Source organism: Antedon bifida, chromosome 4 (assembly GCF_963402885.1).
Source record: "Antedon bifida chromosome 4, ecAntBifi1.1, whole genome shotgun sequence".
Taxonomy (NCBI): Eukaryota; Metazoa; Echinodermata; class Crinoidea; order Comatulida; family Antedonidae; genus Antedon; species Antedon bifida.
Genome location: NC_136229.1, coordinates 25592157 through 25608632, shown reverse-complemented (window position 1 = coordinate 25608632; position 16476 = coordinate 25592157). Strand labels below are relative to the sequence as shown.

Genomic DNA, 16476 nt, shown 5'->3' with positions numbered 1-16476 from the left:
CAAATAAGGCTGAGTGACATTTAACATAATAATGAAACAGCGATATCTTTTCTAAAACAAAATTATAGACACTTTGTAAATTTAGTAAATTAGATTGTTTGTTGCGTGACGTTTGCGGTTATAAATGCCCTGAATAAAATAATTTTCTGAAGTAGGGCTATAAGTAAAGTAAAGCATTTTTCTGGTTAGGATCATATTGGCTGACAGTGTGTGAAAACAATTATACAGGTCTTGTTGGACGTTTCGAAATAAACACATTAGAAATAGTTATGATTGTTTGCCGTGTAAATGCATTGTAACCCAGAATTTTTAGTGTCATTATGAATGACCATTGTCTAAATAACAGGTTAGGCCTATAGATATTTTAAAATAAAATGTGGATAATTATGCTACTGTTTTACAGGAAAATATGCCTACTGTGTATTGATATGTGTGTTTGGTTGATAATTAGAGAAGAAAGTACCTTATGTATTAAATCAAAAAAGCTTTTTTCATTGAAAAAGCTCACACATTGTACGAATTATTATACAATGTTTCTGAGTTGGTATTTCAAAGTTAATCTTTCAAAGACTGACTACTTATTATAAAGTAGGCCTAAATAAGTAAATAAAGTAAATGGCTCCGCAGTGTGATCCATCTTTAACCGAATGTCGAAAGCAAGGACATTCAAAAACTGCGGGCTAGTTCTCGTTTGCCACTGAGTAGTAGAAAGTGAGAATGAAGAATCGACAATATAGGATTGAGTTTCGATCGCGCACTATAATTGTGTTTAAAGATGTGACCATTGAAATCGAAGAAAATAACAACCATTATTATATTTAGTTAGAAATAGAAATAAACAGAAATATTAAATATTTTATTTGAATATTGACGACAATCTATGAAAATATATTATTTATAATAAAATGTATTACACTTAAAATAACTAAATGTTACCATAATTAAATTTGATTTGTATTGATTCAGTCATTTTCCCTTTGATTGATAAGTATTGATATAATAATTATATATATATAAAGAATTAGCATTTTTCTGGTTAGACATGGTCAAGTAATATAGGATCTTCATGGTTATACCATTGTCATGTTTCGGCGTCCTGGATAGGTGCACCAGGTAATGTGAACACAATTGGCCTCGCTGGACACGTATTTTGTCGTCTGATCCTTCTCCCACTCAAGTCTTCTGTATCGAATCTCTGTGAATTTGTTGTTTCGCTTGGAGACATTGATATAATTATATCCCTTCTAACCTCTTGTAAAACGTCCCAGTAAGAGGGCGGGGGTGAGTTTGGCGGACGAAATGCATCTTTGAATATAAAGGAAAAATACAATATAATAATAGGCCTATCAATAATTAAGTATATTAATATCAATAATTAAGTATATTAATATCAATAAACATGATGAATACAAAATCATGTTTGAATATTAGATATATAATAATCGAATTAAGTGACTATGTCTATAACGCCTTAAAAGAAGTCAATTATACAAATGATAATAATAATAATAAACTCAATACAGCTGGAATACCGTCGACGCAAATTTAAAAATCCTTCGACACATATTGGTTTGATACATAAAGTTACAGCGCGTTCAAAACATGTTGGTCAAGAAATGATTAAAAACTGATCACGTTCGATCACGTTTCCGTTTAATAGAAACGATAATTAAACTATAATGAAAAGAAGAAGCTGATCTAGGCCTACCCGAACCACCTGGGTTAAGCGGTGGTGGAAATCGTCGATTCTCGTGCATTCTGTTTGGTATGTTGACAGACAGCACACGTCCTGAACGTTTTTCGGCATGAAACCGGTAGGCTGATACGCATACAATGATCAACATTAGGCCGAGAAACGTAAACACAACCCTATTATAAGTGTGTAAGTAAATTTGTTTATTATTGTATATGAATGAATGTTTCTGAAATTTCTTCTTTCCTACCTTCCTATAACCTGGTTATACTAGAATGACTTTCACTCTTTAAGAGTGGTCCTTAAGCACATTGCTCAATGGAGTAACCATTCACTCCAAAAGAATGTACATTTTCAATATTTTACAGCAGGAGAGTACCATATTATACTGGCATAAGTAATGTGTAATAATCTGAGGGCCTCCTATAATTGGCTCCAAAAGCGGGTTCGGAAAAACGGAAAGCGGTAACAGTCTGTTCAATGTATATCAAAACGTAGTTCATAATTTAATTTTAGTAAGGGAGGGGTGGGAGTGCGTTACGTGGATCCGCCCCTGGGCCCGACAACAAACACATATAGATTCACTATTAGCGCCAATCACCTACGCGGCAGTCTTAAGTATTGTGTTTAGTTTGTTCAATGGGCGTGTTACTAAATAGGCATTCAAAATAAAACTTACCAGAAATACCACTGATTTGATGCATTATTATTTGAGCAACAGGAATCATCACCTTCTTCACATCTTAAATAATAGAAATAATAATATCATTGTTTTATATCGGCCTGTGTACTTGTAATGAAATAATATGAACACCATTGTCCACACAATTTATAATCGTATGTGTATGAAAAAAAGGTGTAGATAAAAAATCGATTACTGCGCAGATTGTAAAAGTAAAAATTCAAAAGAAGAGCAAAAACTTACCCCTCGCATTTTGCTTTCACTTCAACTATTATCTAAAAAGATAGCAAAATACTGTATTCGATAATTTCAGATGTATTGTTTTCATTGCTATTATTCATCATAGCTCTTTTAAAGAATAAAATTGATAATAATGGTTCTTCTCTTTAGTATGTAAGAATGTACACACCACTGGTAACATACATCAGATACAGGATCCCGAAATGCCGCAGTTTATCAAAGAAAGGCTCAATTAAAATCAAATCATTTCACAATTTGGTATTTCATCAATGTACCCGAAACTGTGAATAATAATCTACCCTTTAAATTCACATAGGCCTATATTCACTGTAATTCAGGCCCTTACTCAACTTTCCACTCGATTCTCACCCTTATATAAAAACGTTTTAGGCCTACAAACCATCCCAAATAATAGGCCTAGATACCAGTCCTTGCGTCAGTGTATTTTAATTTAAAGCATTTTGATCGACCGATTTAATGTCTAGACGAATTAATTCAAGTATAAAATGAAAACATTATGTTTAACATTTTACAAAACTTACCTCAATAAACGATGCTACGAAGTAAAACGCTATAAACTGCAAGAAAGTGGTCCTAAATAGGACCATACCTGTCAGCCAAATCACACGTCGAAAATAAGGCTTGATACAAGTAATTTGTTGAATTTAATATCCAAGTTAACCAACCAACAAGTCAATAAAGACTTCATCCGATAGCCGATCCATAGTGAGTGAGTGTCAGCAATTATCGGTATTGTAATATTGGAAATAGATCGTGCAGGGCATGTTAGGATATTATGCATTGACTATTCATAACACACGGCACCTGATCAATGTAAACTAAACGTCAACAGAGTCGTATATGCTTATAATGAAATACAAACAGTTGATCCGTTGCCTTTGAGAACAATATTGAGCGTTCTGTTATTATATGTAAATCGAGACACATGATTATCAAAATAAATTATAATGTAATAAGAATTATATGAATACATAAGAAAAATGACATGTCTTTCGAATACTCTGGAGTAAGTGACGGGTATTAAACGTACATTAATATATCCTATATATCAATGGTAGGCCTAAATAATTTATACCAATCAACCTACTTTTGGTAAAGCTCTGTCTACACTATCAAACTTTATGTGATGTGCCCATATATGGACATGATGATGTCACATTACTACCACATTTGGACATATTACTACCATATTTGGGCACGACATCACACTTTTTTGTCAAACTAGTTTGATAGTGTAGACATAGCTTAAAACAAGTAAGATTACTTTGCGACGTGCGATGCACATTAATATGTGCGGCCGAAAATCAATCAATGTGCCGATTTTAACTGTATCTGCTCCACCGGCAAACCGCCGACTTGTTGCAAAGCCTCTAACGTTCGATTTAAGATATTAAATAATAGGCGGCGTATACATATCAACTCATATCAAACATACTTGGTAGGCCTATTTGTATAACATTCGCACTGTCATTTTCAGATGTATTTTGTAATGTATTTCGCTATGTTTCATACAGCTGAAGCTATCACGCGGCGATTCACATAGACGAGTATCCGAGCAGTTTACCGAAAATTAATTCGGAAAACAGGCTTCCGAAATCTGGCCTTAATAATATTAAATAAATATAAATGATATGTAGTTCTACAATAACGGGACTCATAGCACTGATAGACAGTACACAGTTAATTTTAGCAGAATGTAATATACAATTAGTAGCCTGGTTAATAGCCATATAAAACAACAGTATTGCAGTAACCAAAGCTACTACCTAATTGATACTATCTAGCCTATAAATAACATTCAAATGATTAAATTAATTGTGTTTAAAGTGTAATTCAAGAGGCTTGCTATTTATAAAGATATTAATATTGATAATACATTCATATAATTATTTCATTTAATAATAATTAATAATTTAATTTATTCATCATTCATTCATCAGTGAAACATGACTTTCATTTATTGTCATTTGGATATAAAATATACATGAAGTTATGATAAATCGTATTGTTTTTGGGATAATAAAGGAATTAAACGTATACAGTGACGTAATTAATAATCTAAATAACATTTTTATGATTAAATTAATTGTGTTTAAGGTGTAATTCAAGAGGCTTGCTATTTATAAAGATATTAATACTGATAATACATTCATATAATTATTTCATTTAATAATTAACAATTTAATTCATTCATCATTCATTAGTGAAAATGACCATTTATTGCAATTTGCATATAAAATATACATAGAAGTTATGTTAAATCGTATTGCTTTGTGATAATAAAGGAATTAAACATATGCAGTGACGTCACGAAAGGAAGGTAATAAAACATGCAAATGTATTACTGCTATAATTATGTGTAATATAATACATTCGTTATAATTACACAATAATGTGATGATTAAATAAATAAGTAGTTCAATAGTGCGACCCTTGCGCTAGTTTTCAATGCTACACGTTCTATTGTAATCTCTTCAAATGTTTACGACTGTTACCATGGTATAATTCAATAGGCTATTGTTTGATCAAATCTTAACACTGTATTTACACTTGCAAGACTAAACTATCGCCATTTTTGTTGATATAAATTCGTACATTAATCAAACGTCGTTAGAGGTACATACCCGGTACCTTTTCTGGTATTATCAATATTTGATGATTATCAATGATTAGTGGGCTTATTATTCAGTCATTAGAAATCGCGTTTTAGCCATGTCACCGTGTATGTCGAGTTGTTTGTTGGGACTTGTTGGAATTGTCAGTTTAGTCAAAGTAAGTAACGTATTTATTAGCTATTCAGCCATTATACATCTTCAATGAAGATATTATGTTAGCAAATTGTTCCTTTTTTATTGTTATTATAATATTGTTTATATATTTAAATAATAACCATTGTCTGGTGATTAATTAGCAAAAAATGAAACCAAATATTTACATTATCTAGGCTCATGATAATTCTTCGTCTTCATGGACGTAACGCCGACATTTCACGTGACGTACGTAGGACCTATGTACTGCCACAGGGCCGAAATGGTATAAACATTCCTCTGTGATGTTTCTGACCAAGGTTTTAGTGGGGTAGGATCATATATTGACCCATCGTCCACTGGACATGTTCTGTGCTCTGAAAGGAACACTATTCTAGTATTATTGTATTGATTATAATCACGTAGTATGTATTTCTTTTTCTTCAGGGAGCCACTGCATTGAGGTCCTGTAAATATTCCTCTTATTCGCAATATTATTATTATACGTAAGTTAATTTCTTTGTATCTAATTTGAAAAGTAGCCCCGGGTTTAAAATCCTATTCCTATAATAAAATAATATATACCTTTGAATTGTAAATTTTACATTTTAAATAACCTATTGTGACGCAGAACGAGTGACGTGAACCAAACGTCCCTTTAACAAAAGGTTTGATGACTATTTTTGTTAAAATAGGATTTCATATGTAAATTAAAAAGGTATAGAACGAACAAACGATGTATGATACATAGAAAATACTGTTTTCATTACAAATCTTAACGATTACAACGATCAGTAACCATTCTATCTTAATTACGAAACGGTTTCATCCGGAGCTACCCTTTAAATGTTAAATTTGATACGAGTAGTGGGATTACATTTTTATCGCATTCATTCTATTTTCTGCCGACTGAGTGCTTTTATGAACCATTATGTATCTTATTATCAATAGGTGTTTTGATAATCAATACTGTTGCCATTATGATTCATGTTGCACCCATGGTTACAGCCTTTGGTATGTTTGGTAAGTTTGTTTTAATTTATTATGAAGAAGCTTTCATTTTTTTTTTGGAAACTATATGACTTCATAAGTCTTATGCCGTCATATAGTGTAGGCTTATTACACGGAATGAAACGGCCTCCAATATATTTTTTTTATGGGACGCCAATACCGCCGAAGCTATAATATACAAAATGTATTTACCATTGTTTTTTAAGTTTCACACTACTGTATTCGCAAATTTAATGTAGCTATAGCAATTTCTGTCATGTCGCAGGTCGAACCCATTTGGTCGATTCGTGGATTTTTTTGTTTTAGTTTGGACAAATGACGTAATGTATAATACATAACAGCTAGGAATCGTCGCAAATCAAAAGTTCCCTGTTATCACCCGGTATATTCATAATTGTTTTTTTTTATTATTTCACATGCACAAACACGTTTAAGGTTATTAATTAAATAAACTATATAATTTTATTTTTGTTGCAGGTTTCTAGTGTCAATATTTATTGTAATAATCGTCAGCATTGCATTAGCCTATAAAAAGAAGAAACTTGCTCAAAGGAGGCGGGTAAACGTTGTGACGCAACAAGTTCAAAGGTCACATACCATGGCTTTGAGTAAGTATCGTTAGTAAATAATATTATTAGCAGTGGATATGATTACGATACATAATCCCGACGATGATGATGAATGCTGATGTTAATGAACAGACTTTTTAGATCATTTTTCATACATAGATATATTTTTAGATGTTTTCTAGCTTCATTCTCATTTGTATGTTTTCCTTTATAGGTCTTAACAAGCAAACAACCGTGACAACACAGGGATGTGTTCTACCGCCCCCATATACTCCACCGTCTTACCAAGAAGTCATGAATGACAGAAACTATACACAGACAACTACAGTGAATACAGTATCGTCTGGAATGCCTCTCCAAGTGCATCATCCGATGCCTATCCACAATTCAAACGAGTACAGAATGTGATCTTCTTTACCATATCGCATTCTGTTTAAAAATGTAAATTTTGATTTTGATTTTGAACTACCTGGAAACTGAAGAAATTAGGATTAGGCCCTCTATTGTCTGACGTCATATGTCATTCCCAGATCAGCACGCCAGAAGATTGTTTCGAATAGTTTACATTACTATTGCTTATATTTAAATACAAATATCTTTCATTAGTACGTCACTAACAATAAACTGGTGACGAACATTGAACGTCTGCTGCGGAAGTTTTGAAAGAGATGAAGAATGTTTGAAACGACAAATTAAAATATGTCAAATAGCAAATACAGCAATAACAGGCCTACCATGCTTTATCAAATTTTAATGATTAATAAGCGTGATTATCATTGAACATGCAATGTTATTATTACGAAAGTTAAATGGTTAGTTAAATTTGAACTGTGATTTATAAATTATATATATATTTTCTATTAGTATAATATACGTATAAACTGTACAGAAAATACATAATTGCATGATAATGTAATATTTAAAGATATGATCAGGACATCACAGTTTGTACCTCTTCAAAAACAACGAACAAAAGCATTAATTAATGTACATTAATTCCTAAAAGAAAACATTGTGAATCGGATAGTTTAGTGTCATTGAAAGTAAATTAATATGTAAACAATTCTTCATTTATTAAAGTTATTAAAAATACATACATTAATATATTCAAGCGGAAGATTTCACTATTATTATTTTATATTAATTTATTATCTGATTGAGGTGTTGATGGTTGCCGTGGCAATGTCATTGTGGATTTTATTTTAATAAATAAATATTTTAATATAAACATTGAATTTTGTTAAATTAAGTGTGATTTTGATTCCAACAGAACCTATACAACACACAACAAAGTAATTCTTTCACAAGGAAAAAAATGGAGTAAACGAAATGATTGTATATATAGCCTACAGATGACCCGATTCTGCTACTGTCAATAGGTATGTATCTGTATAACTATATAAAGTGTATGCTTACTGCATAAATGCTGTACATGTACTTTTAACATATATATAGAGGGCGCTATATAGAGTAAATACAACGACTTTTAAAACGAGTACAGTATACGGGAATGTCAGTAATACAATACAGGAAATAACAATAGGTGGGCAAGCAGTATCTTGATAATAATAGTAAAATATATTTGTACCGGAATTAGTTTGTTATTTATGATTTTTTAAAACGAATGAAAATGTGTTTTTTTGTATAAATTAGTATACCACAGTAGACAGTTCCGACCCACCATTTGTAATAGTCTACGGATGTTTATACGTCCCACATTACCATCACCCACCCCTTCTAGAATTGTTAGTTGGGTCCTAAAGAAGGTTTCTGCGAAGTTTGGTGCTTTGGTCACAAAGTGCACACAAAAGTGCTAAGCGACCTGACTACAAGTCGAAGTGTGCACAAGAACAGGTCATCTCAGCTCTGAAACAATTAGTGAATGTGCAGTTAGTTTACATTACTGTAGAGACGCAACGCAAATGAGTTGACCATTCATAATCGATAGTTTGGATGAACCATAACTTGTGATTGGTCAAAGCACTTTGGCGCTTACGTTGTTGCGTTGAGTTTCTACTGGGAATCAAGCATTAATCTTGGTTCCCACCAGGTCGTGGAGAAAGGACGTAAGCGCAACGCAAGTGATTTGACAAATCACAAGCGATGAATTATTCAAACTGTTGTAATTGGACAACTCGCTTGCGTTGCGTCTACATCTTTCAGTGAGTATGGCGTCGTGAAAACGAAATGTCATTAATATAAATTCTCTGTTTAACTTGAGCGTCAAAACGATATCGTGTTCTTCTTTTTTTGCTTCGAATGGCGATTAGAATAAACGCAATAATAGTCAAAACCAGACATGATTTATATAGAACGTGGGTTTACTTAAGTATTTTCTAAGTAAATAAATCAAATTACAGTAGTATATAATTATCTAATTTTGTTCTACCTACGTCTTCTGAAATATAGAAGTTTATTTACGTTTTAATCTATTTAAGAACGTCTGTGACGTCATATTCGTCTATACATAACAATGGCGTACCCTTTTTATAGAATAAATATTATGCATACCTTTCAAAATGTTACCCTACAGCGTTATTTGTATTCTGTAATTTTGCTACGGAAAACGGCGATAAATAATAAGCTTTAGATGATTATTCAAAATTAATAAAATATAATACCATGTTATTAATTCCAAATAAGGGTTCGGTGTAAATATTGGTGACGTCATTACAGACACAAACGGCGATGGTCAAGATGAAGCTGCAACAAACAAGTCTATACGTATTGTATTGTGGGACTACAAGTTGGCTTTCTAGGGAACCAATTTTATATTAAAGCTCAGGTACAGGCATGCATTTTAAATATAATATCTGGTTAATTGTAGATAAATCAAATATTTGTAACAGAAATCAAGACGAAAAAACATGAACTTCCCTTAATATGGTCAAATACAAAATTTGGCAAATTTCTTCTATAAAAACCAGGAAGACTTTTTTCAGTAGTTAGGTAGTTTAACCTAATGTAATAACATGTCTGGTGACTCCCTAGAAGGTGAAAAAAGATATTTATTCATTGTAGTAATTTCGATCCTTTCTAAACACTAGTCCGTATATGGGCGGTACAATTTTGGAATAAGATGCGCTCAAACGGTTATTTGAACGGTCGTTTTTTTTTTTGCATATTGTGATGAAAATAGATTTACCTTTTGGCTAACATTCTACAGGTAAAGACATAAAACAATCGTCAAACAATAAGAGTCCTTCATAATAATTAATGCTAAAAGTCAAGCAGATAGATGGGTCTAATAAAACACAAAACGACAGATAACCTTTCTGATTTATAACAGGTCTTATTGAATTATATGCCAACTTTTAAGGCACGATGGAGATGTTTTAATCAATCTCTTATAGTAGTCTACTGTGTAATTGATTTTTTTCCCTACGTCATATTGGACGTCATGGATATTGCTACTTCGTATTCGGAATGCTATGTGTGTTGCATTGCAGCCAATCATGTTCTATGACAACTCGCAGACATATCAGCCACTTGTGAGAGCGTTGTCCCTACCTCATATTGAGATTAACTCATTGATGTATCCTCACTTAATGTATTAACTTCTAGTATGAACGCAAGAGTACTTCGTTATACTGTGCAGTGTGGTACTTTAAAATGACCTCTCACCTGCAATCTAAAGACAAACATTTCATTTTTTTCATAAACATTTCTTTACTTAATAATGACATATTTTATATGGGGTGCAAGGCCTCTTCAATAATCTCTATATGAATTAACTATTTTTATTAAAGGTCTGGTTTATTTAATATGTCAACATTTCAAATATAAAATACACAAAATGTATAAGACATGACTAAACAATTACTTTAATAAATGGTGGTTTACTTATTACAGCCAACTTAGCAACATTTAATTCTACGACTTTTCCAGTTACGCCTTTCTGCCTTACTTGAATAGGCCGTGTTTCCACAGCCAAAAAAAACAATCATGTAATTATTAGAAAAATTAGAAAGTACGAACAACCAGGTGCCCAATCACAACGCAATAATTTGCTCTTTAGGTCAAGGTTAAACATAATCGCATTTATCCGATAATTATCCGATTTAATAAGATAATTATCGGCTAATTTTTCTCGAATAGAATTGGTTAAACCCCGTTTCCACAGGCAGTTTATTGTTTCTTATCGGTTAATTTTATCGATTAATTATACTGTTTTTGGCTGCGGAAACACGGCGTAATAGAAAAAATCGAATGTTTTTCGCGCGCCACATCATGAATATTTCACGCATGTCATGCGAAAATGACAATTTGTATTTGTATATACGGGGCGCTGTTTGGGACAAAGATAAGTAAAGTCCACCAGTCGACGTTTCGATTTTTGTCTGGAATATTTCGAGCTTAAGTAATGAAACGAAATATGTGCCAAGACTATATCAGTCTAGAACCTAAACTAAAGATTTGATTTGAATGGCGTTGGATAAATTAACTATGCATGAAATAAAATAATCTGCTATCAAATTGATAGATAATGTTGTATTCAATTTCAGTTCATTTAAAATCAGAATGGATTAAAGACATTTTTTTAACTATGCAACTATAAAAAAGGTTCATTGGAATTCAAAAGATTGCTTGATTTAGAATATAATATTACCTGTATTTAGATGGCTAGATGTAATTAGAGACGACAAAGCATTACAGAGATTATACATTTTTCATAATAGGTGTGCTGGCAGCTCGAACGAAAATCGTTTTAATCTTTTCGAAAAACATTTATTTTAATTCTAAAAGCTGGCATCTAAGCGGTGGGTGATGTGTCATTTGGTGACATTAAACGTGTCATTGACACCCTGAAATCGTATCAATACTTACTTTCTCTCCGTGAATGTCCTGTTAATGTTTTACACTTAAACTATCATTCCTAATTGGCTTACAAAACTCGTTTCAGTGGACGCTTGATACATAATACAAACATAACATCACATTAATATTCGCACGTGACCAATATTTTATTATTTCGTCGGTGTTATAGATGTAAACGTATTTAGGTTCCGTGATTTGTTTTGATGGATGGTTTTGTTGAAATAAAACACAGAGATTGCTTTATATTATTGAATCTTTTCTAAACTGCCTGGATGCAATTATCGAGTTTTAAAGAGCCGTTGTGTGTGATTTGTGTTGCTAATGTAGCTATAAATGTCAATCGTATACCCACAGCCATTAAACAAGTAAAGTTGTATTATATATTATACATTCAACTTCAAAAACAAACTTATTTGGCCTGCTTATCATTGTACCAGTTGAAAACAGTTATAAAGTTATGTGAAGGTAAATCTGGCAGAATTTGAATAGTGTATTCATAAACCACCGAAAAAGAATAACGATCATTCCCATAAAAAAAGGAAAAAAAAAGAAACAGGGACATTTTGTAAAACTTTATGACAATCGTTAACCGGTTAAAAATATTTGATTAATATACTTATTATATATAGGCCTATTATGTAAATTTAAATGATATTTCATTCTTTTTTACCGGAGTTAAATACGATCATGTTTAATTGTTCTACGCTCAAGCGCAGAGCGTGGTCTAACGTGATCTGATAACGCTGGTACGTCGGTATACACCTCATATTAGATTTATTTCGGATTTAACGCTACAGAATATTTTGAGTTAAGTTAACTGACCCTCGGTCGCTTCGGTCAGTTGTATACGAACGATTTGGAACAGATGATTCTATTCACGCTTAAAACTACATTGTGTAAGTGTAAATGTAGTTTAACTTTAGTTGCATGTGAATACGGCTTATTTAATGCGATACAAATTAGGCGTCATAATTCCATTACACCTAGATTATTTTACCATTAAATGTAATAAAATTGTAAAGTTTATTGGAAAACGAAGCAACTGAAGTCGCGAAAGAGTTGTTACCAATAACTTTCCAAATTCATAGAAAAGTCTCAGATTTCACAACGTAGATGTGATTCATGTAATATTAATCAGGAGCTAACGAAGAATAATAAGCAGCATGCGTTAAAATAGAAGAATGTCAGTGATTCGTAAAAAAAATGAAAGATATCAATATTGTCAGATTTAGAGACCTTTCCAATTATTATTGTGTATACTGCTTTGAATTATCTGCTCCCGATATGTATTTTTAATGTCTATTATAAAAAAAAGATCTAAAAATAGAGTTCAAGTAAAGGTAACACGATAAAAACTGTTGCGTGCGTCACTGTTATGTATTATTTTTAATAATAGTTCGTGAAAACTCTTTTTTTTATGACTTTGATGAACTATTTCTTTATTGATCTTACTTTGTATAATTCGACGCATTCAATTTCTAACAGATGTCGCTATTGGTTAAGCTTCGCGTACTTTCGCGTGAGGTGGGTGGGGTGGTGGTCTGATGTTTACACGAGAAAGGCGTTTTCTTACTTTCTTTCAACTTTATTCACATCATACAAACCGTACAGTATGTGAAAAGGAGTAACAAAATAGCTTTCGCTAATCGAGGTTTGGCTCCTGTCCAGGGAGTCCCTTATTTTTTTGGGTATAATTAATATGGTAACATATATAATCAAATACCCCCTTAATACAACACAATTTATTATTAAGAAGTGATGACATAAAAAAAATTGTACCAACATGCTTGGTAAATTGTAAATCATTTCAATCAATGAATTCTACTACAAAAGAAGTGCGTTGTAATATAATACTTATTATTGTGTGTATATGCGTATGGAGGAGCGTTTATTCCTGGAAATAAATTAACGCCCGCGGCGTTTATTCCATGTTTATTCCAAATGATGTTCTATGGGGAAAGAGGAGGGTTTATTCGAGGGGGAGAGAGGGGGAGAGAGAGAGAGAGAGACGGGTCGTTTATTCGGATAAATAGGGTAATTAAAATGTTTCCCCATCTTAAATATTTTAAAGCAAACGAAGAAAGATTTTGCTTGAAACTAGATGTTGTTTTCCTAAAACGATGTTTGATGTGTACTGTTTAAATGTGTTTATATATGCATCAACTTCATGTTTAGACAATATTAATTAGATTCCCACACTAACTGATTAATTTGAAGAAATAAGGCTTATTATTTTATAGAATACATTTTTTAAAAACAAATCTAAGCTAAGAAGATTTATTCGATAAACATCTGCTGTGTTTAAGTTTCATAGCCGGGCAGTTCTAAGGTCAGTGAGAAGGCGATTTATAAGAGGTACATTTTGCATATTGATTACGCATGTGTATATTTTTCAAGCCGTGTATAGAATAACAAATTGTTAAGTATATTGACCAGTTGTACGAATACTTACATGTAAATTATACGTATAACGCCGATGGATGGCCACAATCGATTATTGCGGAAAAGTAAACATAGCAATGAGAGTTGACAAATACTGTTGAGTCCACCTACAAGCAATACCGACGTGCTGTGTTAATCATTACGTTAGGTTAGCTTTGGAGCTGTGATGTTAAGACGCTCTTCTCGGTAACTTGGTAAGTACCTTGGACATTGTTCTTTGATATTTATTTATTCTTTATTTACGTGATTAGGCATGCCGGCGGTATTTATTTAAAACGGACTTTTTTTGGCGCATATTTGATAATTGTTGATACAATTTGTTAATTGCATGAAGTATGCCGGAAGTCTAGGATATAATATTTCTTATAATATTCTGGGACTATCCCTTCACAGTACCATAAAATAAGAAGGTGAGTAGGCTACATTATACCATGGGATCAATATGTTTGATTGTATCTTTATTGTAGGCTACCTGTTGGACCAGCAGTACTATGCCACATTATTTTGATTCACTTATATCGTGGTGGTAGAGAGAGGTTTTCTAAACTCTAAATTGGCTGTGCATATGCTAACAAATATGAGCTTGAAATACTTTGTTTTAAGTCAATTCTTAATCTGATTAAGTCGGTTTTCAATATAGGCCTATAAGCAAAATTGTGTATGACGAATTCCATTCCAATATACTTGATTGATTAATACATCTAGCTCAGTATTATTTTTATAAAAATGTATTTATCAAGCAGAAGGTTCCTAGTTCGAGTCTCAATTGAGGCGGCTTTTTCTCCTTCTCACAGATTTCCTCATCTCTATCTAAATTAAGTGTCGAGTCGAGTTGCCGAGTGGTTAAGGCAGGGGCGCCTCAAGCATAGCTATACACTCGACACATGTCCAAGGCACTTGTGGTGGTAGAATAAGTCTTCTCGGTTAAAGATTATACTGGAGGTTCAGTGTACACATCTAGCTCATGTGCACTTTAAAGGACCCAGTACTTCTTTTGGAATAGTGGGGGTTACCATGCGGTACTGGTACATACAGCCCATGTCGTTGTGGACAGACCGATGTGCCGTTTGGTAGTGTAATTGTCTATGTTTTATATTGTTGTTACAGCAATGACTATAACATGTAATTTGTTGCCTTTAAATACATTTCTCAGTATCTAATGTTAACCAATATATAGGCTATATATAAACAAATCAGGCAAAGAACAGTAATTCTAAACCGCCCGGTGATATACTGAAATGTAATTAATTTTAAACGATAAAGATGAGGAAATCCGTGAGAATGAGAAAAAGTCGCCCCAACCGAGACTCGAACTCGGACCGCCTGCTTGATATGCAGATGTCCTAACCATTATATATATATAAATCCAAGGGCAAATTACTGAAAAAAATGACAATGCTGTGGGTATCAGTGGCTGGATCTCAATGGAGATACAAAAAAAAAGCGAGAAGCTAAATAAAAACGATAAGTAAAACAGCCAGAAAAGTATATATATATATATCGTTTGCCTTTGAACTACTCACTTATTCGTTTGAACTGCATGTCTTTTGAAAGTCATTCTTGTCATTTGTGGCAATATATTCTCAAATGAACATTTTATAGTTTAATGTTCAACAGAATAAAACGATCAGTGTACATTTACCTTTAAATATATTGCAGTTACCATTATGCATACGTCAGTCAAAGTCAACACGAATGATATAAGTGTTTCAATACAAGTACATAGTGTAATGTAATATTTTCACTACAATTTTTTGGGCATGCATGACCTAATGCATAATAACGGTAATAAAAAAAAACCTATATATTAATAAGGAAAAACCTTTGGTGAACTATGTTCTATTATTCACAGATGGGGATGCGTTGAATTGAACCGTCTTCAAGGGTTGTCGGGGTCACTTCACATGAACTATTTTAAGGCCTCCTACCGATAGTATTTTGGAATTTTGAGTAACAAAAATAAAAGAGACATCCTCTCATGAACCTGATTTGTGTAGGCCTACTCAGTCAGTATGATACTGCATACGCATCTATATTGCTAGGCATTACTGAACCATCCAATGCAATCATCTTAATTGAACCTCTTTCGCATCACATGCAAAACTCCGCTCTGCACACCGGTGCGACAACCCCGGAGTTTAAAAACACCGAATTTAAACTACCCTCGGTCGAAAATGTATATACATACTTGTTGTTATCATCCAGCGACATATTATAAGGGAAGTATTTCAATTGTTGTGTTGTCGGATTTAG

General features: G+C 32.7%; 2 protein-coding genes across 2 annotated transcripts; one reads left to right on the top strand and one right to left on the bottom strand.

Moving 5' to 3' along the window:
• Positions 1–853: 853 nt before the first annotated feature.
• On the bottom strand, positions 854–3452 carry LOC144840707 (uncharacterized). Its single transcript, XM_078696674.1, has 5 exons — positions 3158–3452; positions 2619–2650; positions 2373–2435; positions 1709–1869; positions 854–1305 (listed from the first exon to the last, which is right to left on the bottom strand). Exons 1-5 carry the CDS (start codon positions 3221–3223, stop codon positions 1082–1084), a joined length of 546 nt encoding a protein of 181 aa, XP_078552800.1. The 5' UTR covers positions 3224–3452; the 3' UTR covers positions 854–1081.
• A 1729-nt stretch (positions 3453–5181) lies between these two features.
• LOC144840708 (uncharacterized) lies at positions 5182–8185 on the top strand. Its single transcript, XM_078696675.1, has 5 exons — positions 5182–5408; positions 5831–5889; positions 6335–6406; positions 6872–7002; positions 7178–8185. The coding sequence occupies exons 1-5, from the start codon at positions 5349–5351 to the stop codon at positions 7369–7371; spliced, it is 516 nt and encodes a 171-aa protein (XP_078552801.1). The 5' UTR covers positions 5182–5348; the 3' UTR covers positions 7372–8185.
• Positions 8186–16476: the final 8291 nt, after the last annotated feature.

Bases quoted from the DNA above. Each gene is read 5' to 3' on its own strand.
- LOC144840708 (XM_078696675.1), top strand. From the start codon at position 5,349: ATGTCACCGTGTATGTCGAGTTGTTTGTTGGGACTTGTTGGAATTGTC. The intron at 6,407-6,871 runs GTAAGTTTGTTT...TTTTTGTTGCAG, and splicing joins TACAGCCTTTGGTATGTTTG to GTTTCTAGTGTCAATATTTA. The intron at 7,003-7,177 runs GTAAGTATCGTT...TTTCCTTTATAG, and splicing joins GTCACATACCATGGCTTTGA to GTCTTAACAAGCAAACAACC.
- LOC144840707 (XM_078696674.1), bottom strand. From the start codon at position 3,223: ATGGTCCTATTTAGGACCACTTTCTTGCAGTTTATAGCGTTTTACTTC. The intron at 2,651-3,157 runs GTAAGTTTTGTA...CTATCTTTTTAG, and splicing joins TCGTAGCATCGTTTATTGAG to ATAATAGTTGAAGTGAAAGC. The intron at 1,306-1,708 runs GTAGGCCTAGAT...TTATATTCAAAG, and splicing joins GCTTAACCCAGGTGGTTCGG to ATGCATTTCGTCCGCCAAAC.